At 45.6% G+C, this 26,981-nt stretch overlaps 1 protein-coding gene across 1 annotated transcript in view; it reads right to left on the bottom strand.

The window, feature by feature from the left end:
* Window positions 1-15,091: 15,091 nt before the first annotated feature.
* The window catches only part of LOC141112901 (vomeronasal type-2 receptor 26-like), a 28,781-nt gene continuing 16,891 nt past the window's right edge, over window positions 15,092-26,981 (bottom strand). The window contains exons 3-4 of the mRNA XM_073606005.1: window positions 21,778-21,901; window positions 15,092-15,996 (exon numbers count right to left, since the gene is read on the bottom strand). Coding sequence (XP_073462106.1) covers window positions 15,092-15,996; window positions 21,778-21,901 — 1,029 coding nt within the window. The remainder of the gene's footprint in view (window positions 15,997-21,777; window positions 21,902-26,981) is intronic.

Raw genomic sequence — 26,981 nt, 5'->3', positions numbered from 1 at the left:
ACTCCCAAAATCCTGCTGGTAGCGGGGTAGAGGGTATGAGGGCTGAAAATGGGAGGTGGAAGGTGGAAATTCACCATACGATTGCAGGTTATGGTATGAGGTCTGGGACGGCATAGGTGGTGGTTGGCGTTGAGGAGGGGGCTGATAGTGAGAGGGGGGTGCTAGCACTGCTGAGGTCCCAGGGGCCATTGGGGGGATCATGAGAAACATTATATGGATCGCATGGAGGTGGTCCGCCACTTAATTTTGCATGTCTGTATTGCATTGCAATAGCGTACATGCGATCCATACAAAGTTTCTCTTGGTCTCCCCCAATGTCCTCCAGGATGTGGTAAAGGCTGCGGCAGAAGCAGGCGCGTGGGTTGTTGGTGTCTAAAAAGACATCCATACTGCGCCTCTCCTGCCGCACTTCCTGCAGCAGTGCTAGCACCCTGTCATCAGCCTCCGGATTATAGCCGCCCCTCGCCTGACGTCCACGCCCACGGCCACGAACACCGCCACGACCGCGCTGCTCTCCACCTTGATTACTGGCAGGAGACGGTGTTTCCACAGCCCTCGATTCCTGCAAAAGAACAAAAATGTTTACATTGACATGTACATGGACAGACAGACAGGCAGACCGAAGCAGTTACCTCATCTGTGCCCTGAACACCTCCCTCGCTGATCGGTCATGGAGATCCAGTGCTGGTCATAGGACTACTTGGTCTCTGAACCTCAGCATCTTCCTCATCGACCTCTCCGAGTCTAAAATTAGAAGTTGTCCTGCAAACAATACAAATTGTATAAACGTAACTACTTTAGCCCGGACCATTCAGCTGGCCAAAGACCCAAGCACTTTTTGCGATTTGTCACAGCGTCACTTTAACAATGGTGGTCGTGCAACGTGGCTCCCCAAAAAATTTACATTCTTTTTTTCCACTCAAACAGACCTTTTTTTTGGTGGTATTTGTTCACCTCTGGGTTTTTTGGGGGTTTTTTTTCGAAGCTATAAAAAAAAAGAGTGTAAATTTCTGTTTTAAATTTTGAATTAAAATTTTTTTAAGTAATAAATATCCCACAAAAAATAAATAAATATAAAATTTTCTTTTTGGTTTAGGCCGATATGTATATACAGATTTCAGTTAATAAATTTTTTTTGCCAAAAGTTATAGCGTCTATGAAACAGGGGAGATTTTTATGGCATTTTTCTTACAAAGTATTTTTTTTATTAGTAATGGGGGAGATCAGCGATTTTTAGCATGACTGCGACAATACGGCCGACACATTGGACAATTTGGACACATTTTTGGAAAAATTGTCATTTTTACAGCGATCAGTGCGATTAAAATTGCAATGACATACTGTAAAAATTACACTGGCATTGATCTCTTCCTCTCCCTGAGACGATCGCCGGTGTGCCCGCGGACATTGAGTCCGCAGGACCCGCGGTCGGACTCATGGACCTCAAAATGGGAAAGCGCGCCGCCAAGGCGGCAACTTAAAAGGGACGTACAGGTACGCCCATTTGTGCTGCCGTGCCATTCTGCCGACGTATATGTACATGTGGCGTTCGGAAAGTGGTTTCAATTGCCATGGAACATACTGCCTGAAAAGCAATGTACATAGGCAAATATATGAAAAAAACTTACGGTCTGGTATGGCTCTGCATATTTTGCCTTAGGAATTGAAGATTTCTGTGGTACACATGTTTTTTTTTTGGTGGGCGCTGGTGCTACGCTACGTGCCGCCTTGTCTTCGTCCGTGAGGTCCCTCCTGACACGGTCACGTAGGGACTTCCAGCGGCGCTGCATAATTTTGCCTAAAATAACATGGAAAACAAAGGGTTAAATATGCCATCTTCATTTACATTACACACAAACAGATCATGCATTCAAGGAAAATAGACTTACTTATTTCCTTTCTTTCCGCATTTCTCAGTTGTTCCCAGCCAGGGGTAATGGCAGCACTTATGTCCTCCCAGGCTTTCACCTTCCGGATGTGGTCTCCATGCAGTGGATGTGCCACATCCCACAGTTCTGGATGGGCCTGTACCGCACTTCTTAGCTCCACTTGTGAGACTGCACTTGCCATCTTCAAGCCAAGATAACAACAGTCACACGGCTGTGCAAAGGACTCTTGGGTAATATAATGTCCAGACAGGAACTTCCTGTTTTTACAGAGATTACAGTGTCCAATCATCTCTTTTTAACCAAAAAACGCCGGAGCTAAAAAACGCGAAAAAACGCCGCGGTCGCGTTTTTGCGCGTTTTTACAGCTCTAGCGCCGCGGCTCGGAACGCACTGGTCCTGGGTTTTTTTTACAGCTTAAAAACGCCTAGGCCATTTGCAGCTCAAAAACGTCTAGGTGGGCATGAATCCATAGACTAACATAGACAGGCATTTTTAAGCTGTAAAAAACGCTCAAAAACGCGGCTGTAAAAACGTCCATGTGCATGAGGACTAACAAGCAATGTCCTAGTCAATACCCAGACACATACTCCTCGTATGTCTCTACACAGTGTGAGGGGGTTAGCTCGGCAGCGGGTGTGTGTGACCCCCTGGATGGGTTCACCACACAAAATCAGACACAGCAGACAGCGTTATAGGTGAAAAAAACAAACAAAGGTGCGGTTTATTTAGACTATATGCATTGAAAAATAACAGCAAACCAAAAAGAAACATGAAAAGAAATCCTGGTCAGCTTGACCGCTTACTACACACGTAGATTCCCTATCTAACAACCAGGTGCAGTCTTATGCTGCCTCAGTCCCTATTTCAGAAGTTTGACACACAGGCGTTGACTTACCGCACAGGACAGATTCCATACTCCCCAGTCTACACAAACACAGAACTGGTTCCATGATGGAGCATCTCCCTAAGAATGCTGGGGTGTTTTCTATAGGTCTTAATGAGCCCACTTACTTCAGCTGGGCTCATTAACGCTTCCCCTGCAGGACTCCCAGCACTCCCCCCTAGTGGTATAAGTCAGCATAAAGCCTGAATCTAGGGCATACATATTTTTCCATCCTGGATACAACCAGGTGATTTTACCTGCCTGCTGTCACATACCCCCCTCTTGTTTCAACCTTGGGGCTGGAACACATGCAGTCAGGCACGCATGTACCCGAGACAAAGCATCCACATTCCCCATTTTAACGCCAGGGCGATGCTTTACTGTAAAGTTTAATTCCTGTAGGGCCAGGAACCACCTATTTACCCTTCTATTGGTCTCCTTGTTTTGAGACATCCACTTTAAAGGAGCGTGATCAGTAACCAGGTCAAAGTGCCTACCTAGCAGATAGTACCAAAGGGAATCTAGAGTCCACTTCACCACTAAACACTCCTTCTCAATCGTGGTGTAATTTACCTCCTGGGACTTCAATTTCCTGCTGAGGTAAATGACTGGGTACTCTTCCCCGTTCCAGACCTGGGACAACACTGCTCCTAACCCAAACGTTCGATGCATCAGTTTGCACAACAAAGTCCTTAGAAAAGTCTGGTGAGTATAACACTGGCTGGCTACATAAGGCTGTTTTTATGGACTGGAATGCTGCTTCAGCCTCTGGGGACCATTTAGCCATAACAGACTCTTTCCCTTTTGTCAGGTTGGTGAGGGGCACAGCCTGAGAAGCAAAATGGGGAATGAATCACCGATAATAGCCAGCGATTCCCAGAAAGGCTCGTACCTGATTCTTGCTGTTGGTACGTGGCCAGCTCTGTATTGCCTCGACTTTATTGACTTGGGGTTTTATCACTCCCCTCCCAATAGTGTACCCAAGATATTTGGCCTCCTCTTGTCCAATGGTACACTTCTTTGGATTGGCCGTAAACCCAGCTTCCCGGATAGAGTCTAAAACTGCTTGCACTTTTGGCAGATGTGAGACCCAATCTGTGCTATGGATAATCACATCATCCAGGTAAGCTGCAGCATACTTCTGATGGGGCCTCAGAATCTTGTCCATTTTCCGCTGAAATGTTGCCGGTGCATTCTGTAACCCAAATGGCATTCTCTTATATTGGAACGCCCCATTTGGGGTTACAAATGCAGTTTTCTCCTTGGCAGACTTGGCCAGGGGAATTTGCCAATACCCTTTGGTGAGATCAAGAGTTGTCATGTATCGGGCTGTTTCCAGCCGGTCGATCAACTCATCTATACGAGGCATGGGGTAGGTGTCAAATTTTGTAACTTTATTCAATTGTAGAAAATCGTTACAAAACCGCCAGCTCCCATCAGGTTTGGGCACTAGTACAATAGGACTGGACCAGTCATTCTGGGACTCATCTATCACACCCAATTCCAGCATCCTTTGAACCTCCCCACGTATTGCTTCCCATCGGGCCTCTGGTATTCTATAAGGTTTTAGTTTTACCCTTTCTCCTGGCGGGGTGATAATATCATGCTCTACGCCAGATGTATGTTCCGGCAGCTCAGAGAAAATCTCTTTGTTGCGAAGTACAAACTCTTTAACCTCCTGTTGTTGGGGTTTCGATAAGGTGACTCCAACCTCAGGAACTAAGCAATCAGACTGGACCGGTGACAATGTCTCTCCAGGCTTTCGGCAGATTGATGGGATACATCTGTTCTGGCTTTCACCTTCCTGGCTGTCTGACCCTGTAGCTTACCTCACCCACTTTTTCAATTATTTCGTATGGACCTTGCCATTTGGCCAGGAATTTGCTTTCAACCGTAGAGACTAGCACCAATACCCTATCCCCCGGGGAAAAAGTACGGGTCTTTGCCCCATGGTTGTACAATCTCTGCTGTGCTAACTGCGCTTGGGCCAAATGTTCCTTTATGATTGGCATTACCTGTGCAATTCTATCTTGCATCAGGGAGATATGCTCAATCACACTCCTGTGGGGAGAACTCTCATTTTCCCAAGTTTCCTTGGCGATATCCAACAGCCCTCTTGGGTGTCTCCCATAGAGTAACTAAAGGGTGAGAAACCTGTAGAGGATTGGGGTACCTCTCTAATGGCAAACATCAAATATGGTATTAGACAGTCCCAATTCTTTCCATCTTTATCCACCACCTTCTTTAACATTTGTTTTAGGGTTTTGTTGAATCTTTCAACCAACCCATCTGTTTGGGGATGATACACAGATGTACGTAATTCTGTCACTTTGAACAACTTGCATAGTTCTTTCATAACCCGGGACATAAAGGGTGTACCTTGGTCCATAAGCAGTTCCTTACAAATACCCACGCGGCTAAAAACTAGAGATAGCTCTTTGGCTATGGTTTTGGCCGAGGTATTTCGAAGAGGAATCGCTTCCGGATAACGGGTGGCATAGTCCAATATAACTAAAATGTACTGATGCCCCCTAGTGGACTTCATTATCGGACCTACTAAATCCATTGCGATGCTCTCAAAGGGGACCTCAATGATAGGAAGAGGTACCAGCGGCTTACGGAAATGTGGCATAGGTGCCGACTTCTGACACACAGGGCAGGAGGAACAGTAATTTTCTGTTTCCTTCATGACCCCAGGCCAATAGAATCTCTACTCTCTCTCTGGTTTTCTCTGTCCCCAAATGATCTCCAAGAATGTGCCCATGGGCCAATTCTAACACCAACTTCCTGTAAGGTTTGGGCACCACAAGTTGCTCAATGGTTTCTTCTGCCCTTTGAGCCACTCGATACAACAGATCCCTTTCCACAGTGAAGTACGGGTAAGTGCAAGTCTGGGTTCACTAACTCACCATATTTTCCTGAGCCTTTATTAGGGTGGGGTCTTTTAACTGTTCAGTGGCAAAATTTTCCCTGTAAACCTCGAGATCCGAAAACTCCACAGACGGCATGTTTTCATCTGAGGATGTTGGCTCCTCCCCAGTTTCTCCCGCCAATACTGACAAGGGAAATTCTGGAGAGTCCTCACCACTCTCAGAGGAATTCTGGTCACCATCTTCCTGGTCTATAGGGGCACCAGTGGGGAGCTCAGGACAATCCCAGAGTTTCCAGAACTTTGGAAAATCCCTTTCCACAATGGCATCATGTGGTAAGTGAGACACCAATCCCACCTGATGAGAGAGGTTACCTTTGTGGGTCTCAAAAACCACTGTAGTCACAGGATACTCTCGGGTGTCCCCATGCACACAAATAACAGCCACCTTGTTATTTCCAGAGACCTCTGTAGTAACTAATTCAGCTTTTATCAATGTCACCAGGCTACCTGAATCCAGCAACACAACCACATTTCTACCATTAATACACATTTTACATAAATGTTTCTGAGGTCCCCAAATGGCAGTGCATGCAACTGTCGCAAACAGCGACTGACGTCTGTCCCTTATAAAGTCACATTGCATAGGTTCATCACAACTGGGCAATTGGCTGCAATATGTCCCTCTTGCCGGCAGCAAATAATCCTTTTTGCTGCCTCTTGCGGCCTTGGCTTCCCCCGGCTGCTCCCGCCAGACATTAGGTAGAACTCCCACCCTCTCACTCTCTCTACCCTCACCCCTTGGAGTCATCTTACCCACCACTGGGCATGGTGTGGTCTTAGGGTGGAAAGTCTGAGTCCCTGGAAGAGGGGGTCAGGTTCTCTGTAGCCAAGTACCACTCAACCAGATCCACAAGCTTATCTGCAGTTTCTGGGTCTCCATGGTTTACCCACTTTTCAATGGCAGTAGGAAGAGCTCTCAGAAAACGATCCATGACAACACATTCCACAATGTTTGGTGCGGTCAAAGTCTCTGGCTGCACCCACTTACTGCTCAGGTGAATAAGATCATACATTTGAGACCTGGGGGGTTTTCCAAGCCAGAAAGTCCAGTTATATACACGCTGAGCCCGGACGGCCAGGGTGACACCCAGCCGTGCCAATATTTCCGTTTTTAGCACCACATAGTCTTTTGCTTGGTCAGGCTCTAGGTCATAATAGGCTTTCTGTGATTCCCCCATTAACAGAGGGGCCACCAGTCCAGCCCACTGCTCCTTAGGCCATTTTTCCCTTTCAGCAGTCCTTTCATATGTGGTCAAAAACACCTCCGGATCATCCTCTCCAGTCATTTTTGTCAGTAAACGGCTCACACCAAGGGATCCGGTATTAGTGGAACCACTTGCCTCACTGGTCTGTGGACATTGCTGCATTAATGTCTCTATTTGTTGTTGGAGTCTCTGCTCTTGCTTCTGCAACAGTTCTATGAAGCGGGTCTCAGATTGCTGCTGGGCTTGTTGCTGAGCTTCCAGACTCTTCTGGTGAGCTTGCTGCTGAGCCTCCAGACTCTGCTGGTGAGCTTGCTGCTGAGCTGTGAGGTTCTGTTGCAAAGTTGCATTTGTCTGCTGTTGAGCTGCAAGGCTCTTTTGCAAACCCGCATTTGTCTGCTGCTGATTTGCATTTGCTAGAGCCAGCTGTCTCAGTATTTCCTCCATGCTGGCTTTAAAAAAAAACTGCACCTGCTTCTCCACCAACTGCGAGGTGGGTTAGCTCTGCAGCGGGTGTGTGTGACCCCCCTGGATGGGTTCACCACACAAAATCGGGCACAGCAGACAGCGTTATAGGTGAAAAAAACAAAGGTGCGGTTTATTTAGACTATATGTATTGAAAAATAACAGCAAACCAAAAAGAAACATGAAAAGAAATCCTGGTCAGCTTGACCGCTTACTACACACATAGATTCCCTATCTAACAACCAGGTGCAGCCTTATGCTGCCCCAGTCCCTATTTCAGAAGTTTGCCACACAGGTGTTGACTCACCACACAGGACAGATACCACACTCCCCAGTCTACACAAACACAGAACTGGTTCCAGGATGGAGCATCTCCCTAAGAATGCTGGGGTGTTTTCTATAGGTCTTAATGAGCCCACTTACTTCAGCTGTGCTCATTAACGCTTCCCCTGCAGGACTCTCAGCACTCCCCCCTAGTGGTATAAGTCAGCATAAAGCCTGAATCTAGGGCATACATATTTTCCATCCTGGATACAACCAGGTGATTTTACCTGCCTGCTGTCACAACAGCTTTCCTGCAAGTTATCTTGTTTCTCAGATAGCTCGCACACAAAAGAACTTGAAGAATCTATCTCACTCAAAACTCCTCTGGTTCCAGAAACCAGAGGAGAACCTACTATCTTTTGAGAAAACCAAAAAGCTTATTCTCTTTGTTAGAGGTATTGTCAGGGCCTAGGCCTGAACCTGTGACCTCTGCTTGATCTGGCAATGTCTATTCTTGCTGAGCCACCTGAGATGCTGGACAGCTCCCTGTCTGATCCATTGGACAACCCTGCCTTGTGCCTTTTTTCAGCTCAAGCCCAAATTCTTTGCTCCTCCCATGAACTTCATGATTTAAGCCATGTGACAGACCTAACCAGGAAAGAGGCTTTTGGAGAGGACTAGGGGCAAGCCTCTTACCCACTGACTATGGTCCCTGGCTTTTAAGGGAACACGACTCTTTGGGAGGTGTATGCCTGGGGACCCTTGGAATGGTATTGTTTCTGAATCAATTCATGTCTCCCCAAAACACACAGACTCTGGAAATCTAGGCCCAGGATCCATGTTTTGGCCTAGTTGCCCCATTACCAACACTGACTGCTTCACACTGTAAGACTCATAACAGATGTTAATATCATCAGGAAGCCACCTGGTGCTGGTGGTCTCCTGCTATAGTCTGTTTATTAAGATGTTATGTGTTATTCTGCTAAGTATGTCTCTCCCATTGTTATTTGTGCTAATTAACTCATCTATTGTTTCTGTCCATCTGCTAGCAAACTATTGTGGGATGTTACGTGTTTATACTTATGAGTAGTGATGAGCTTTATATTAGAGTCAAACGTAAGTTCAACTCAAACATCAGGTGTTCGTGTATTTGCTGAACACATGAACAAACGGAATACTCGGCGGGAAGTTCGCCCAGTGCAGAGCGCCCCACAATGCACTGTGATCTCGCAGTGCATTGATTGCTGATGATTGGCCAAAGCATGCACTTGACCTGTATGCTTTGGCCAATCACAGAACAATGTACTGTGAGAGCCATGATTGGCCAAAGGCATGGTGCCTTTGGCCAATCATGGCTCAGGGGCTAAATCCAGGGCCCACACTATATAAGGCTGCTTACACGGAAACCTTGTGTGGCATGTTAGTGGAGATTAAGCAGGTAGTTAGTGGATAATGCATTCACGCAGTTTAGTGAAGTCAGTGTAGTGTAGTGTGAATAACATAGGTGTGTGCAGCCTATTGCATTAGGATGTTCACCCCAAAGCTCATACACACATGTGTGCATATATATACAGTATCTCACATAAGTGAGTACACCCCTCACATTTTTTTAAAATATTTTCTGCTATCTTTTCATGTGACAACACTGAAGAAATGACACTTTGCTACAATGTGAAGTAGTGAGTGTACAGCTTGTATAACAGTGTAAATTTGCTGTCCCCTCAAAATAACTCAACACACAGCCATTAATGTCTAAACCACTGGCAACAAAAGTGAGTACAACCCTAAGTGAAAATGTCCAAATTGGACCCAAAGTGTCAATATTTTGTGTGGCCACCATTATTTTAGAGCTGCCTTAACCCTCTTGGGCATGGAGTTCCCCAGAGCTTCACAGGTTGCCACTGGAGTCCTCTTCCACTCCTCCATGATGGAGCTGGTGGATGTTAGAGACCTTGCGCTCCTCCACCTTCCGTTTGAGTATGCCCCACAGATACTCAATAGAGTTTAGGTCTGGAGACGTGCTTGGCCAGTCCATGCCCTTTACCCTCAGCTTCTTTAGCAAGGCAGGGGTCATCTTGGAGTGTGTTTGTGGTCGTTATCATGTTGGAATACTGCCCTGCGGCCCAGTCTCCAAAGGGAGGGGATCATGCTCTGCTTCAGTATGTCACAGTACATGTTGCTATTCATGGTTCCCTCAATGAACTGTAGCTCCCCAGTGCCGGCAGCACTCATGCAGCCCCAGACCATGACACTCCCACCACCATGCTTGACTGTAGGCAAAACACACTTGTTTTTGTACTCCTCACCTGGTTGTCGCCACACACGCTTGACACCATTGAACCAAATAAGTTTATCTTGGTCTCATCAGACCACAGGACATGGTTCCAGTAATCCATGTCCTTAGTCTGCTTGTCTTCAGCAAATTGTTTGCAGGCTTTCTTGTGCATCATCTTTAGAAGAGGCTTCCTTCTGGGATGACAGCCATGCAGACCAATTTGATGCAGTGTGTGGTCTATTGTCTGAGCACTGACAGGCTGACCCTCCACACCTTCAACCTCTGCAGCAATGCTGGCAGCACTTATATGTCTATTTCCCAAAGACAACCTCTGAATTAAGCATGGCCAGAACACCAGCCGCTTGGGCACATGCTTTACAAGACATATGATGACCTGCCATGCAGTCCATTGGCAACAGCACCTGAAAGACCCACATCATAAAAAAATGCAGACTTCTCCTTGCTCCTCATCTGGGATCTCTACCTCTACTATACCTCTGGTCTTCTCAAAAACCTCCACTGAGAGGAATGATGGTATAGCAATGGGTGCCACAGGTGCTTGCACCCAAGCATCAATGACACTATCCCTCTAGTCTTCCTGCTGGAGCACACGCTTTGTGAAATTATGGACAGGGCACTTGAGGCAAAACAGCGGGAGAAAGAGAAGGACTTCCTTTCCTCTCAAGGCCCCCTTTATGCAGATTCCATTCCTGCAGGGCCACCAAACACACAGGAGGAAGAGGAGGAGGTTTGTGTCAGCATTGATGTAGAGGATAACATACAGCAGTCTTCAAGGAATGGTTTTCAGTCCCCAGAAACCCCAGGAGTTGTACGTGGCTGAGAGGAGGTAGTTCCTGACAATGTCATCCTTAGTGACCCAGAGGACTCAGAATCTCATGCCTCCTAAAACTTACGCTGCATGGGCTCCTTGATTCTGCAAAGCCTGCGACAGGAACTGAGGATTCGTGGTATCAAGGAGAGGGATCACTGCTGGCTGGCAACCCTTCTTGATCCACGTTACAAGGTTAAGTTGCAGAGCTCATCGTGCCTTCAAAGAAGGAGCAAAGGATGAAACATCTTCAGGACGCCTTGATGAAAAATTTGTGTAACACCTTTCCAGACACTGGAAGGTTACCATTTCCTGGACAACATCTTACTGAGGCTTTGCTCAGTAAGAGGAAGAGTGGTGGAGAAGGTGGCTGGCTGACCAATGCCTTTAAACAGTACTTTAGTCCTCAGCGCCCAGGGCTGTTAGGTTTAAGCAACCATCGGCAGAGTCTGCATCATATGGTGCAGGATTATCTAGGGGCAAGAGCAGACATGGAGACCTTTCCAACTGAGCATCCACTGGGTGGCTCAATATGCTTAATATGCAATTGAGCTACTGGCCTGTCCTGCATCCAGTGTGCTTTCTGAATGAACATTCAATGCTGCTGGAAGTTTTGTGATGGATAAAACAGTGCATCTGTCCACAGACTCCATTGACCGTCTGACATTTATCAAAATAAATCAGTCCTGGATCAACAGCAGCTATCAAGCCCTTGATGCTGATGTAACTGATTGAATTTGCTAGGGATCGATCTATGATCCATTAAAGACTGCCTATGCTGATCCTATTACCAGCAAGAGTAACTGTCAGGGATTACAGTTTTAAGGCACCACCAACACCCAAGGCCCAATCAAATTTTTTTGTCACATTTTTAACAGCAAGGCCCATTCCTGTGCCCAGCAAGAGTAACCGTGAGGGGTTACAGTGTTCAGGCACCACCAACACCCAAGGCCCAATTTTTCTGCACCTGTTCGATAGGTGCATGTAATTTCAAATTTATTTTCAAATTTTTAACAGCAGGGTCAGTTCCTGTGCCCAGCAAGAGTAACTGTGAGGGGTTACAGTGTTCAGGCACCACCAACACCCAAGGCCCAATTTTTCTGCACCTGTTCGATAGGTGCATGTAATTTCAAATTTATTTTCAAATTTTTAACAGCAGGGTCAATTCCTGTGCCCAGCAAGAGTAACTGTGAGGGGTTACAGTGTTGAGGTACCACCAACACCCAAGGCCCAATTTTTCTGCACCTGTTTGACTGGTGTACGTAATTTAAAATGTTTTCTAGTTTTTAACAAAAGGCCCGTTCCTGTGCCCAGCAAGAGTAACTGTGAGGGATTACAGTGTTCAGGCACCACTTGGGATGGGCGAACAGTTTTGGCCGAGCATAAGTTTGGCCTGAACATTGCCCATTCAGGTACTTGCCTAAAACCAAAACTTTCTGGGCACTTAGCGGGATGTTCGCCCACTGAGCACACAGTACTTGGGTACTCTGGTGGGCTGCAGGAAGTGGTTAAAATTCATACCAGACTCAAAGGGTTCCCCCACACCATTTTTTCCCCATTTTTTTAAAATTTACATTTTTTTTACAATTTTTTTTTAAATTCAGCTTTCAGTGGGTACCCACAGCTGAATTAAAAAAAATTGTAAAAAAAAAAATATAGATTTTTAAAAAATGTGGAAAAATTGGTGTGGGGGGTCCTCACTGCCGGATTACCTATCTGCAGCCCATCAGAGTACCCAAGTACCTGTCTCAAATCCATCAGAGTACCCGAGAACCTATCTGCAGCCCATCAGAGTACCCAAGTACCTATCTGCAGCCCATCAGAATATCCGAGTACCTATCTGTAGCCCATCAGAGTACCCAAGTAACTATCTGCAGCCCATGCCTCATATGTTGGGGTGTTGTCTTTCCAAAATGGGGTCATTTTGTGGGTAATTCCACTGATCTGGTGCTCCAGGACCTTCAAAAGTGTGATAGGTAGGAATTTAATTAGATGTGTAATTTATGCTCCTAGAAGTCCTGATGGTGTTCCCTGCCTCTGGCTCTAATCACGTGCTTCAAACCCCCCCTGGAATCCATACGTCCGGCGTCCTGCATGTAGATAAGGGGGCCGGACGTATGTATGGGGGGGCAGAGCCCATGCGCCCCCAGGACATACGGACTTTTAGAGTATATGGACTTTCCCTTCTCCCCCTACCCTGTATCTGGATTGATCTGTCTGATTGTGGGCAAAGCGATGTGCTGACGTCACCATCTCTCTTCTCGTGTCCCAACAATCGGGTTTGTTTAGATGTGTGCTGGCCGACACACTAAACATAAGGCTTTTAAATGTCAGCTTATTGTGTATTGCTGTGAGTGAGATCCCTAATAAACCTAAAGGATAATTTACACTATGTGGAGCCATTTTGGTTTCTTTTTCGTTAGCAACCCTCTATACATTTCCATTTGATACCATCCAGAGTGTGGAGTGATCCTAAAGTGTGGAGAAAGGTCCTGGCTGGGTTTAGGCTGCAGGTGTTCACTGACCCCCTGTGACAAGGGGTTCCCATGTAGCTGGTAAGCCTTTCCATAGTTGGTGGTGGATTCACTGGGCTATTTGGTGATGGAAACGGATATGGAACTATTCACTTTTCTCACGTTAATCTGGACTATTTTTAACATGTATCATTTGTTTGGTACACATATGAACATTAATTTAATTTGATTTGTATAGCGCAATTTTTTACCTATTTCTATTGTGATATACATGCCATACCCCCCCAATAGAGGTGTCCTCTCATCAGCCATAGCTCTCCAACTACCATTGCTTTTTTTGACTGAATCTATCTACTACTTCTTTACTCTTCTTTGTATTTCTTGCCTCCCTCCCATCTCCTGGTTTTTCATGGTTCTACTGCTAACTCTGGGCCTTTCCAGGGAAAGCATCTTGTTTCACCCGCATGATTCTGCTGATGCATTGCATAGAACATGGGAATAATGTCTTGATTCAAATTATTTCTAAAATGTTTTCTCTATTTTAATAGTCAATGTACCAATATCTGTTATAAGCTGTAATTCTTGCCTACTGGTCATCTGTGCATGGTGGCAAGAATTATTTTTCCTCCATGTTACATATTTACCAACTTTGTATGCAAATACTTCAATACAAATACTGAACAAGAAAATCAGTGAAGATATCTGTTTTACATCTTTTAACTGTGAACAAGTTTATTAACATAAAAAGTTAAAACAAGCACTACAAATGGTATGCATGCCTGTGGTGCAACATTGCAAAAGCAAAATATTCTACTTGGCGCATCATTCATTGTGTTCAAGCCTTAAAGTCAAACTTCATGAAAAAAAAAAGGTCACCTTTACTGACAGACCCCAAACTTATTTGCTAGAAAAATGTAATTTGTTTTTGACAAGTGATCAGTCGCGGCCTGCACATTAGGGGTGCACGGGTGCCACCCCCCATCCATGCGCCCGGCCCCTAATCTACATGCAGGGTGCCGGACACATGGATTCCAATGGGAAGGGGGGTTTTGAAGCACGTGATTAGAGCCAGAGCCTTTAATAGGCTCCAAAAAAAGGTTGGGCTTGGGGCGTAGAGCACTGTGCCCGAGCCCACCTAGTTGTGTGATGATAGCAAATAATTATTCACTATTGCCACACTGATCCTCCTCTCGGCCAATCGGGAAGCGAGACCTGAGAGCCGTCACTTTATTGGCTGAAAGGACAGGTGATCCTATTGGACGCCTAGAAGGAGGAGGGAGGAGATGCACGGCTGAAGCCGCCATGATGCAGAGGAGGAGGGGACACGATAGAAGCCGCCACCTACCGCCCGCTGCCCAATGCCCATAGGAGCGCAGCCCGTCCGCAACCTAGGTGGGGTAAGTGTGGGGCTGGATGACCGCCTGACCGCAAGATCCCCCCCGGGGGTGCAGGTGATCTGACCGACAGTGGTTGTCTGCCGCCTCCCCGAAAAAAAAAACCCAGCTGCCAAGGCAAGTGATTTTAGCTAAAATGTGATTAGGGTTTGGAGGACCATCAGTAAAGCAGACATTCGATTCTTCTGGAAGCCCCACATTAAGTTTAATATGAAGGTACAACTCTTTAATATCACTGTAAAGCTGGGCTCAAACTGCCGCACAGGGTGGCTCACAGCAGGGATTTGATGCGTCCCTGTTCACCACTTCAGATGCGATTTTTGGTTGAATTCGGACCTGAAATGGACCAGAAGACACACAGAACTCCTGAGCAATTCACACCCGAGCAGCTCCCTAGAGAGCCGGTCACAATCTCTTGACATGCGAATTGGATGCAGGGAAGCCTGAAACCAATTCGTAATAGTGTGAACCCAGCCTAAAAAAGTTATTTGCATCTGTTATCAAGCAAATGCTTCCTTGAATTTAAGTTGGGCTGACAAAGAATTTTGTAACATTTTGGAAAAAAGATACAAACTAGAAGTCCAGCATTTGAGGTCAGGATGGCAAAAATCTCCACAGCCACCATATATTTCCCTTTGGTGCTCAGATAGGCCGGGATCATGGCAATCCAGACACTGCAGAACACCAGCATGCTGAAGGTGATGTATTTGGCTTCATTAAAACTGTCCGGTAATGTCCTTGCTATAAACGCTGTAATAAAACTGAAGGCAGCCAGGATCCCCATATAACCCAGGACAGAGTAGAACCCGATAACTGACCCTTCATTACACTGAACGATGATCTTTGTTTGATATGATCTTTTGTCCAACTCCTGGAACGGGGGAGAGATCGACAACCATGCAATGCAGATTAAAACTTGCAATGATGAGCAGATGAAGACAACAGAATTGGGCAGCTTTACTCCAACCCATTTTTTCCACACACTGCCCGGTTTGGTGGCTTTGAAAGCAAGCCAAACCATCACAGTCTTGCTCAACACAGAGGAGACCGCTACGGTAAAAAGAAATCCAAAAGATGTTTGGCGTAGCCAGCAGGTTGTATCCATGGGACGACCCAGGAACAAGAACACACAGAGGAAACCCAACATGATGGAGACCAGGAGGACAAAGCTGAGGCTCTTGTTATTGGCTCTGACAATGGGGGTATCTCCATATGAAATAAATACAGTCATTGTCAAAAAAGTTAAAATGCAAAGGAATAAAGAGATAACCATGAAAAATAAAGATAGATTATCAGTATAAGACAAAAACTCTATCAGCTTGGGATTACATTCAGTTTTGTTCTCATTTGGCCATTCGTGGTCCAGACACCTCATGCAGTTGTCACTTCCTGAAAAATAAAACAATTGTGGAATTTTAGAACATGTTTGATTTTAGTTTTTAATTTACATAGAATAAAAAGTATTTTGGACATAAACTATAGAAGTCCACATAATGTTTTCATATGGAAAAAGCCAACGTAATATAAATATTACCAATTGGCCTCTGTAAGATTTACCACCCTTCATGACCAGGCCATTTTTTGCAATACGGCACTGTTTTATTTTAACTGACAGTTGCGCGGTCATGCAACGCTGTATCCAAATGAAATGTATGTTCTTTGTTTCCCACAAATAGATCTTTCTTTTGGTGGTATTTGATCGCCTCTGCGTTTTTATTTTTTGCGCTATAAACAAAAAATACCGACAATTTTGACTAAAAAAAGAAAACAATATTTTTTACTTTCTGCTTTAAAACATATCCAATTAAAAAAAATGTAAAAATATAATTTCTTCGTAAATTTAGGCCAATATGTATTCTGCTACATGTTTTTGATAAAAAAAAAATTCCCAATAAGCGTATAGTGATTGGTTTACGAAAACTTTGTATCATCTACAAACTACGGTATATATTTAAGGAATTTTTATTTATTTATTCTTTTTTATACTAGTGATGATCAGCGACATATATCTGGACTGTGATAGTGTGGTGAGCAATCGGACACTAACTGATACTTTTGACACTTTGCGGGAACCAGTAACACCAATACAGTGATCAGTGCTAAAAAAATATGCACGGTCAGTGTACTAATGACACTGGCTGGGAAGGGGTTAAATATCTAGAACAATCATGGGGCGAGCTGTGTACCTAGCCACTGTTTTTGTTTACTGTACTGGATCTCACAAAAGTGAGTACACCTCTCACACTTTTGTAAATATTTTATTCTATCTTTTTATGTGACAACACTGAAGAAATGACATTTTGCTACAATGTAAATTAGTGAGTGTACAGCTTGTATAACAGTGTAAATTTGCTGTCCTCTCAAAATAATGCAACACACAGCCATTAATGTCTAAACCACTGGCAACAAAAGTGAGTACACCCCTAAGTGAAAATGTCCAAATTGGGCCCAAAGTGTCACTATTTTGTGTGGCCACCATTATTTTCCAGCACTGCCTTAACCCTCTTGGGCATGGAGTTCACCAGAGCTTCACAGGTTGTCACTGGAGTCCTCTTCCACTCCTCCATGATGACAATACGGAGCTGGTGGATGTTAGAGACCTTGCGCTCCTCCACCTTGCATTTGAGGATGCTCCAAGGATGCTCAATAGGGTTTAGGTCTGGAGACATGCTTGACCAGTCCATCACCTTTACCCTCAGCTTCTTTAGCAAGGTAGTGGTCATCTTGGAGGTGTGTTTTGGGTCGTTATCATGTTGGAATACTGCCCTGCGGGCCAGTCTCTGAAGGGAGGGGATCATGCTCTGCTTCAGTAGGTCACAGTACATGTTGGCATTCATGGTTCCCTCAATGAACTGTAGCTCCCCAGTGCCGGCAGCACTCATGCAGCCCCAGACCATGATACTCTCACCACCATGCTTAACTGTAGGCAAGACACACTTGTCTTTGTACTCCTCACCTGGTTGCCGCCACACACACATTTGACACCATCTGAACCAAATAAGTTTATCTTGGTCTCATCAGACCATAGGACATGGTTCCAGTAATCCATGTTCTTAGTCTGCTTGTCTTCAGCAAACTGTTTGCGGGCTTTCTAGTGCAGCATCTTTAGAAGAGGCTTCCTTCTGGGATGACAGCCATGCAGACCAATTTGATGCAGTGTGCGGTGTATGGTCTGAGCACTGACTGGCTGATCCCCCACCCCTTCAACCACTGCAGCAATGCTGGCAGCACTCATACATCTATTTCCCAAAGACAACCTCTGAAAAAGACGCTGAGCAGGTGCACTCAACTACTTTGGTCAACCATGGTGAGACCTGTTCTGAGAGGAACCTGTTCTGTTAAACCGCTGTAAGGTCTTGGCTAGGGATGAGCTTCGAGTTTGAGTCGAACTCATGTTCGACTCGAACATTGGCTGTTCGCAAGTTCGCCGAACAGCGAACAATTTGGGGTGTTTGCGGCAAATTTGAATGCTGCGGAACACCCTTTAAAAGTCTATGGGAGAAATCAAAAGTGCTAATTTTAAAGGCTTATATGCAAGTTATTGTCATAAAAAGTGTTTGGGGACCTGGGTCCTGCCCCAGGGGACATGGATCAATGCAAAAAAAAGTTTTAAAAACGGCCGTTTTTTCAGGAGCAGTGATTTTAATAATGCTTAAAGTCAAACAATAAAAGTGTAATATCCCTTTAAATTTCGTACCTGGGGGGTGTCTATAGTATGCCTGTAAAGGGGCGCATGTTTCCTGTGTTTAGAAGAGTCTGACAGCAAAATGACATTTCAAAGGAAAAATCCCATTTAAAACTACTCGCGGCTATTGCATTGCCAACAATACACATAGAAGTTCATTGATAAAAACGGCATGGGAATTCCCCACAGGGGAACCCCGAACCAAAATTTAAAAAAAAAAATGACGTGGGAGTCCCCCTAAATTCCATACCAGGCCCTTCAGGTCTGGTATGGATATTAAGGGGAACCCCGGCCAAAATTTAAAAAAAAATGACGTGGGGTTCCCCCTAAATTCCATACCAGACCCTTCAGGTCTGGTATGGATTTTAAGGGGAACCCCGCGCCATAAAAAAAAAACGGCGTCGGGTCCCCCCAAAATTCATACCAGACCCTTATCCGAGCATGCAGCCTGGCAGGCCGCAGGAAAAGAGGGGGGATGAGAGTGCACCCCCCCTCCCTCCTGAACCGTACCAGGCTACATGCCCTCAACATTGGGAGGGTGCTTTGTCCCCATGTTGATGAGGACAAGGGCCTCATCCCCACAACCCTGGCCGGTGGTTGTGGGTGTCTGCGGGTGGGGGGCTTATCGGAATCTGGAAGCCCCCTTTAACAAGGGGACCCCCAGATCCCGGCCCCCCCCGTGTGAAATGGTAAGGGGGTACTTACCCCTACCATTTCACTAAAAAACTGTCAAAAATGTTAAAAATGACAAGAGACAGTTTTTGACAATTCCTTTATTTAAATGCTTCTTCTTTCTTCTATCTTCCTTCATCTTCTGGTTCTTCTGGCTCTTCTGGTTCTTCCTCTGGCGTTCTCGTCCAGCATCTCCTCTACGGCGTCTTCTATCTTCTTCTCCTCAGGCCGCTCAGCACCCATGGCATGGGGGGAGGCTCCCGCTCTTCTCTTCATCTTCTTCTCTTCTTTATCTTCTTCTCTTCTTCATCTTCTTCTCTTCTTCATCTTCTTCTCCGGGCCGCTCCGCATCCATGCTGGCATGGAGGGAGGCTCCCGCTGTGTGACGGCATCTCCTCGTCTGACGGTTCTTAAATAACGGAGGTGGGGCCACCCGGTGACCCGCCCCCCTCTGACGCACGGGACATGAGGGGACTTCCCTGTGGCATTCCCCGTGACGTCACAGGGAAGTCCCGTCAAGTCACCGTGCGTCAGAGGGGGGTGGCGTCACCGGGTGGCCCGCCCCCCCATTATTTAAGAACTGTCAGATGAGGAGACGCCGTCACACAGCGGGAGCCTCCCTCCAAGCCAGCATGGGTGCGGAGCGGCCCGGAGAAGAAAATGAAGAAGAGAAGAAGAGAAGAGTGGGAGCCTCCCCCCACGCCATGGATGCGGAGCGGCCCGAGGAGAAGAAGATAGAAGACGCCGCAGGAGAGATGCTGGACGAGAACGCCGGAGAAAGAACCAGAAGAGCCAGAAGAACCAGAAGAAGAAGATGAAGGAAGATAGAAGAAAGAAGAAGCATTTAAATAAAGGAATTGTCAAAAACTGTCTCTTGTCATTTTTAACATTTTTGACAGTTTTTTAGTGAAATGGTAGGGGTAAGTATGGGCCGGGATCTGGGGGTCTCCTTGTTAAAGGGAGCTTCCAGATTCTGATAAGACCCCTGCCCGCAGACCCCCACAACCACCGGCCAGGGTTGTGGGGATGAGGCCCTTGTCCTCATCAACATGGAAACAAGGTGTTTTGGGGGGCTACCCCAAAGCACCCTCCCAATGTTGAGAGCATGTGGCCTGGTACGGTTCAGGATCGGAGGGGCACTCTTGTCCCCCCCTCTTTTCCTGCCAGGTTGCGTGCTCGGATAGGGGTCTGGTATGGATATTAGGGGGAACCCCACGTCATTTTTTTTTAAATTTTGGCCGGGCTTCCCCTTAATATCCATACCAGACCTGAAGGGCCTGGTATGGAATTTAGGGGGGCTCCCACGTCATTTTTTTTTTTTTTTTTTTGGTTCGGGGTTCCCCTGTGGGGAATTTCCATGCCGTTTTTATCAATGAACTTCTATGTGTATTGTCGGCAATGCAATAGCCGCAAGTAGTTTTAAATGGGTTTTTTCCTTCGAAATGTCATTTTGCTGTCAGACTGTTCTAAACACGGGAAACATGCGCCCCTTTACAGGCATACTATAGACACCCCCCAGCTATGAAATTTAAAGGGATATTACACTTTTATTGTTTGACTTTAAGCATTATTAAAATCACTGCTCCTGAAAAAACGGCCGTTTTTAAAACTTTTTTTTGCATTGATCCATGTCCCCTGGGGCAGGACCCAGGTCCCCAAACACTTTTTATGACAATAACTTGCATATAAGCCTTTAAAATTAGCACTTTTGAGTATTCATGCTCGTGTCCCATAGACTTTAACGGTGTTCGCGTGTTCGAACGAACTTTTTTCCTGTTCGCATGTTCTGGTGCGAACCGAACAGGGGGGTGTTCGGCTCATCCCTAGTCTTGGCCACCATGCTACAGCTCAGTTTTTGGGTCTTGGCAATCTTCTTATAGCCTAGGCCATCTTTATGTAGAGCAACAAGTCTTTTTTTTCAGATCCGCAGAAAGTTCTTGAGGTGCCATTTTGAATTTCCAGTGACCAGTATGAGAGAGTGAGAGCAGTAACACCAAATTTAAAGTGGAGGGCCACCCTAAAATAAAAAATAGCATGAAAAATCTTTAAAAAAATAAAAAAAAACATTTGAAAAATAAAACTTTTTTAAACTTACCTCAACCCTTGTTGCTATACAGTCTTCCTAATCTGCCTCTTCCTATTCCGCATCGTGTCCTGCTCCTCGGTGAGCAGCCCCGTTGCCTTCTGGGAACTGTGTGTGTTCCCAAAAAACCACGTGGCCATTCACAGAGCGCCGCGCCGCTCCTGCGCGCGCAGTAGGAAACTGGCAGTGAAGCCGCAAGGCTCCACTGCCTGTTTCCCTTAGTTAGGATGGCGGTGCCAGGACCCGAGAGCCGAGGGACAGGTCGGCCTCGGGCAGCCAACATCGCAGGCACCCAGGAAAGGTAAGTGTACTTGTTGAAAGTCAGCAGCTACAGTGTTTGTAGCTGCTGACTTTTAAAAAAAAAATTCCTGGCTGGAATCCAGCTTTAACACACCTGCTCCTCATTCACACTTAGTGGGACCTTGTAACACTAACGAGTCACAGGACACTGGGGAGGGAAAATGGCTAATAGGGCCCAATTTGGACATTTTCACTTAGGGGTGTACTCACTTTTATTGCCAGCGGTTTAGACATTAATGGCTGTGTGTTGAGTTATTTTGAGGGGACAGCAAATTTACACTGTTATACAAGCTGTACACTCACTACTTTACATTGTAGACAAGTGTCATTTCTTCAGTGTTGTCACATGAAAAGATAGAAGAAAATATTTACAAAAATGTGAGGGGTGCTATGGGTTTCCTTGCATTGCTTAGAAAGTAGTAAAATCCACCTGTTTTATTGGACATCTCTCCTTCTGAGCATGGGACACAACCATGACAACATTCATGTACATCTGAGCTCGGCACTTCTCTGTTTCCAGCTAAACAGTCCTCAGAACACTGCGATCTCGGGATCTAGACAAAGAGAATTTTTTGTTAAACAACTTTCAGGAAATACTTTTAGCCACTTAAGGACCAAGCCTATTTTTCACACTTGTTGTTGACAAGTTAAAATCTTTTTTTTGCTAGAAACTTACTTAGAACCCCCAAACATTAAATATTTTTTTCAGACACCCTAGAGAATAAAATGGAGATTGTTGCAATACTTTGTCACAACGTATTTGTGCATCGGTCTTACAAACGTAATTGTTTTGGAAAAAAATACAAATTTTTGAATAAAAAAAATAAGACAACAGTAAAGTTAGCCCAATTTTTTTCTTTTTTTTTTTTTCCATAAAAGTTTTTATTGTGAACAAAATTTTGTTACACAGTTTTTACAAACATTTAGGTGAATAGACAACATAGATCTTTTTTGACATGACTTATTTCTCTGGGGTGTAATGAGTCAGATATAAGTTCAACAGTAAATCAAACAGACGTATGAGATAGTAAAACAGCCTCGAACTTGAGGTTTACCACATCATCTGAGATCAGGAACCATCTTAGATAGGGGTAACACCTTGCGTACGGTTTCAAAAATTAGGGGCTGGTTGAAGAGGTGGCCGTGTGTGGTTAGCTATAAGTCCGTTTGTTCGTTCCTGAGCACGTGTGAGAGTGTCGGGCTTGCAATGTGGAGCATGTCTGAATAGGGAGTCGGTCTCGTCAGTTTTTAAAGTGTGAGGATTAGATGGCGCTTTATGCACCAAAGTTCGGGTAGTCATGGGGGTAAGTAGATGGTTGACGTTGTCTGATCAATTGGGGTCGGGGTGTAGAAAGGGGAATAGACAAAGAAGTGAGTGGGATAGAGGGGTAGGGTGAGGGACATAGGTAGGGGGGGAGGGAGTTGGGATATCCCCACCCCAGTCTCCACCGGGTCTCAAGAGCATATGTGTGTTTGTAGGCGGATCCCTGTCTAAAGGGGAGTTCCCCCCAGGGTCTGCGTTAGAGCGGGAGTGAGCGAAATGGTGAATTTTAATGAGAAAGTGCATATCTTGACGGCATCGTTTGGCTTATTCCAGGCAGTCAGTCATTGTGAGGGGTTTCGGGATGGTTTGGTTTCATAATGGAGGTATATCTCTCTGTAGTGCAGAAATGGGTCCAGCATGCCCACGTTCGGGAATATTTTGAGGGCGAGTCCTTTGCAATATGGATTAGTTCCTCCATTTCAGCCACCTTGTTCACACGGGAGAACCATTCTGACAAAGTTGGGATACAGGGGGATCTCCAGTGGGCTGAGATGCATAATTTAGCAGCGTTGATCATATGTATTCCCAGAGACTTTCTGTATGTGTGGGCTGAAGTGGAGGAATGGTGGAGGATGAGTCTGGCAGGAGTATAGTCCATAGGGTATGTAGTTACCTGGGAAGTGGTGTCGTGAACCTGTTTCCAGAAAGTCTGGAGAAGAGGGCAGGACCACCAGACGTGCAAAAATGTACCAATATCATTGGAGCATCTCCAACATGTGTTTGATGTCTCAGGGTTAAATTTGTTTAATAATTCAGGTGTACGGTACCAGCGGGACAGGGTTTTATAATTATTCTCCTGTATCGTGACATTGAGGGAGCCTTTGTGTGCTATTGTGAAAATTCGTTCCCAGTTCTCTTCCGTTAGGTCTATTTGAAGTTCCCTTTCCCACGCCTGGCAAGCTTTGGAGTCTTTGGAGGAAGTCAGGGTAAAAAGCATGGAGTGGGTACTTGCAATCAAGTGTTGTTGCGGTGTGGTTTGGGAGCATAAGTTTTCAAATGGTGTTAGGTTTCTAGATAGAGACGTGTGTCGGTGTGTTGTTGCAAGAAAATGGCGAATCTGGAAGTAAATCCATAGCGGGAGGGGTTCGCCTCCTGTATTTGTTAGAATAGCTTCACGATTTAGAAATTTGCCATCTCTAAAAAAGTGGTGGGCTAATATGTCTTTGTGTGGCCAGGCATCATTAAGGAAGGTGTTGGACATCCCCGGGACAAAGGCTGGGTTAAGTCGGATAGGCGTACGGGGCCCTGGGTTAGAGGAGATTTTGAATTTTTTACATACTTCCCTAAAGCTTCTGAGGGTAGCCTCTATTAGTGGGTGTTCTTTTAGTGTTTTGGGAATATGGCATTGGGGAATCCAGGGGGTGTTTCTAATGGGCAAATGTGAGAAAGAGCCCTCTAGTCTCACCCAGTCTTTAATCCCTTCGTGCACTGACCAGTCTACAATTCTTCCCAGGTGGCAAGCTCTGGAATAGTTCTGCAAGTCCGGTAGCCCAATACCCCCTTTGTTTTTGGGTTTCGAGAGTTGGGTGTAGCTTATCCTAGGTCGCTTGTGTTTCCAAAGAAACTGCAGGGATTGTTGTTTAATCGCGTGAAAGAAAGCTGCAGGGAGTTTGATGGGTATTGTTTGTAGCAGATAAAGGACACGAGGGAGCACATTCATCTTAAGAATGGCCGCACGGCCGAACCAAGAGAAATGGGGTTTATCCCATCTGCGTAGGTCTTCGGAGATTGTGCGAATCAGCGGGGTGAAGTTTTTAGTGTACAGGTCTGACAAGTGTGTGGTCAATTGGATTCCCAGATAAGTGATGGCGTTTTGTTTCCAGACAAAGGGGAAGTTATCCTGGCATTGAGAGATTAAGTCTTTCGGGAGAGATATGTTGAGGGCATGGGATTTTGAAAAATTAATCTTTAGATTGGATATTTGCCGGAATAGGTCGAAATCTCTTAGGAGGTTTGGGATCGAGATGAGTGGGTCACTTAGAAATAGCAAAATGTCATCGGCAAACGCCGCTATTTTATAAGTGTGTCCTGCAATGGGAATGCCTTTGATATTCTCATTCGATCGCAGGCAACGTAGTAGGGGTTCTAGAGTCAATATAAAAAGGATAGGGGATAGTGGGCATCCCTGTCTCGTTCCATTCCGGATGGAGAAGGCGTCTGACAGGTGGCCGTTGACTTTGACTTTTGCTGTTGGTGTGGTGTATAGGGACATAATTAGGTTGAACATTCGGTTCTGCAGACCTAGGTGGCATAAAACCGCCCCCAGATAGTCCCAGGCCAGCCTGTCAAACGCCTTCTCCGCATCCAGGGATAGAAAGAAGCCTCTTTGTTTTTGGGAAGTCAGCCAATGGTTTAAGTTGATTGCCTTGATGGTGTTGTCCCTGGCCTCTCTGCTAGGAACAAATCCAACCTGGTCTTTTCCTATTATTGTAGGAAGGAGGGGAAGGAGTCGGTTTGCTAAAATTTTGGCAAATAATTTAAGATCTACATTGAGTAGGGAGATTGGTCTGTAACTATTGACTGAAGTGGCATCCTTCCCCTCCTTCGGGATGACCGTGATATGCGCTTCTAGTAATCTGTGAAAAGGTAGCGTTGATGAAGTTAAGGAGTTAAATGTCTTCAGAAACGGGGCTGAGAGTATGTCTACAAAGGTCTTATAATAAGGTGCTGAAAAGCCGTCTGGGCCTGGGCTTTTGCCCGCTTTTAATTGTTTGATCGCTTTCTTAAGTTCCTCTTCGGATATGGGATTGTCTAAGTCGCGAGCCTCTTCCCGGGGTATGGGTTTGGGGCTGAACTTCTTGAGGAAATCTGTGATAAGGGCTCTTCTAGTGGTTTGGCCTACAGTTTCGGGTTGTTGTGGTATGTTATAAAGTTCTGTGTAGTAGCGTTCGAATTGAGATGCTATGTCTGCGGAGTTCGAGCATGAGTTACCTAAAGAGTCTTTTATGGTGTGGATGTTGGTGCTAGCTTTCTTAGATTGGAGAGCTCTGGCTAACAGCTTCCCGCACTTGTTCCCCTGTTCATAGAATAGCTTTTGGTTTAGCACAAATTTGCGTTGGGTTTTGCGATTGAGGACTTCCAGCAGAAGTTTCCTGGTTTGGGTAAGTTCTAGGAATGTGTCATGTGATTGAGACTGCTTGTGAAGTAGTTCTAATCTCTTTATTTTGTTAGTTAGTTCCCGTATAGTTATTTGTTGTGTTTTTTTCCGATTAGCCTGAAGTGTGAGGAATTCCCCTCGGATGACGCACTTATGTGCCTCCCAGAGGGATAGGGGAGCTATTTCGGGGTTGTCGTTTTCCCTGAAGTAGTTGCCTAGGCTCGTGCGGATATGATTGGTGTCAATTTCTGAAGTGAGGAGAGATGGGTCAAGACGCCAAATCTTTGTGACCAGGTTTCTTTCCGGGAAGGAAAGGGACAGGGTGATCGGGTGGTGGTCTGAGATGAGTAGGGGTTCAATGGTAGCCGATTTTAAGAAGGGGAGATCTTTTTGGGAGAGGAAAAGGTAGTCTAGCCTAGAGTACCTGTTGTGAGGTACGGAAAAAAAGGAGTAGTCTTTCCCATTTGGGTGTAGGGTACGCCATGTGTCGTGTAGAAGGAGTTCTTGTATTTGTAGCTTAATTTGTCTCAGTGCTCTGTAAGGTAGGGTGGAGGACCCCGATGAGGAATCTAGGATGGGCTGAAGTGTCACATTAAAATCTCCTCCAAGGATTGTAATCCCAGCTTGGAAGCCTGCAAGGGTGGTTGCGATAGAACGGAAGAAGCTGACCTGGGCGGTATTGGGACTGTATATATTTGCTAAAGTGACCGTCCGATTGTGGATGGTTCCCTTTAGGAATATATATCGGCCCTCTGGGTCTATTAGGGAATCTGTCAGTTGCCATGGAAGGTTTTTAGAGAGCAAGATTGATACCCCCTTTGTTTTGGCTAGAGGATTTGTGGCATGGAAGGAAGTAGGGTACATACGGCTTGCTAGTTTAGGGGTATTGTTCGTGCGGAAGTGGGTTTCTTGGAGGAAAACCACATCTGCTTTTAATTTACTCATCATGCTGAGGATTTGACTACGCTTCTCAGGAATATTTAATCCTTTGACATTTTGGGAGACTACTTTGAGAGTGTTGTATTGCGGTCTAGAATGTAGGGAATCCATGGTAATAGGGTAACGTCTGGTTGGAGTAATAGGCACGGGGTGGGGTTGCAATTTGCCGATGTGGCCAATGTGGGTAAGTGTAATCCGAGTAGGGTCGTACACTCTTTAAAAGTACTTAAGCGTTACAATGGGAGATGCTACGGTGGAGACTAGGGGGGGATTG

Source organism: Aquarana catesbeiana, linkage group LG11 (assembly GCF_042186555.1).
Source record: "Aquarana catesbeiana isolate 2022-GZ linkage group LG11, ASM4218655v1, whole genome shotgun sequence".
Lineage (NCBI taxonomy): Eukaryota > Metazoa > Chordata > Amphibia > Anura > Ranidae > Aquarana > Aquarana catesbeiana.
Note: the sequence above shows the minus strand (reverse complement) of the source record. Positions and strands in the feature narration are given on the sequence as shown.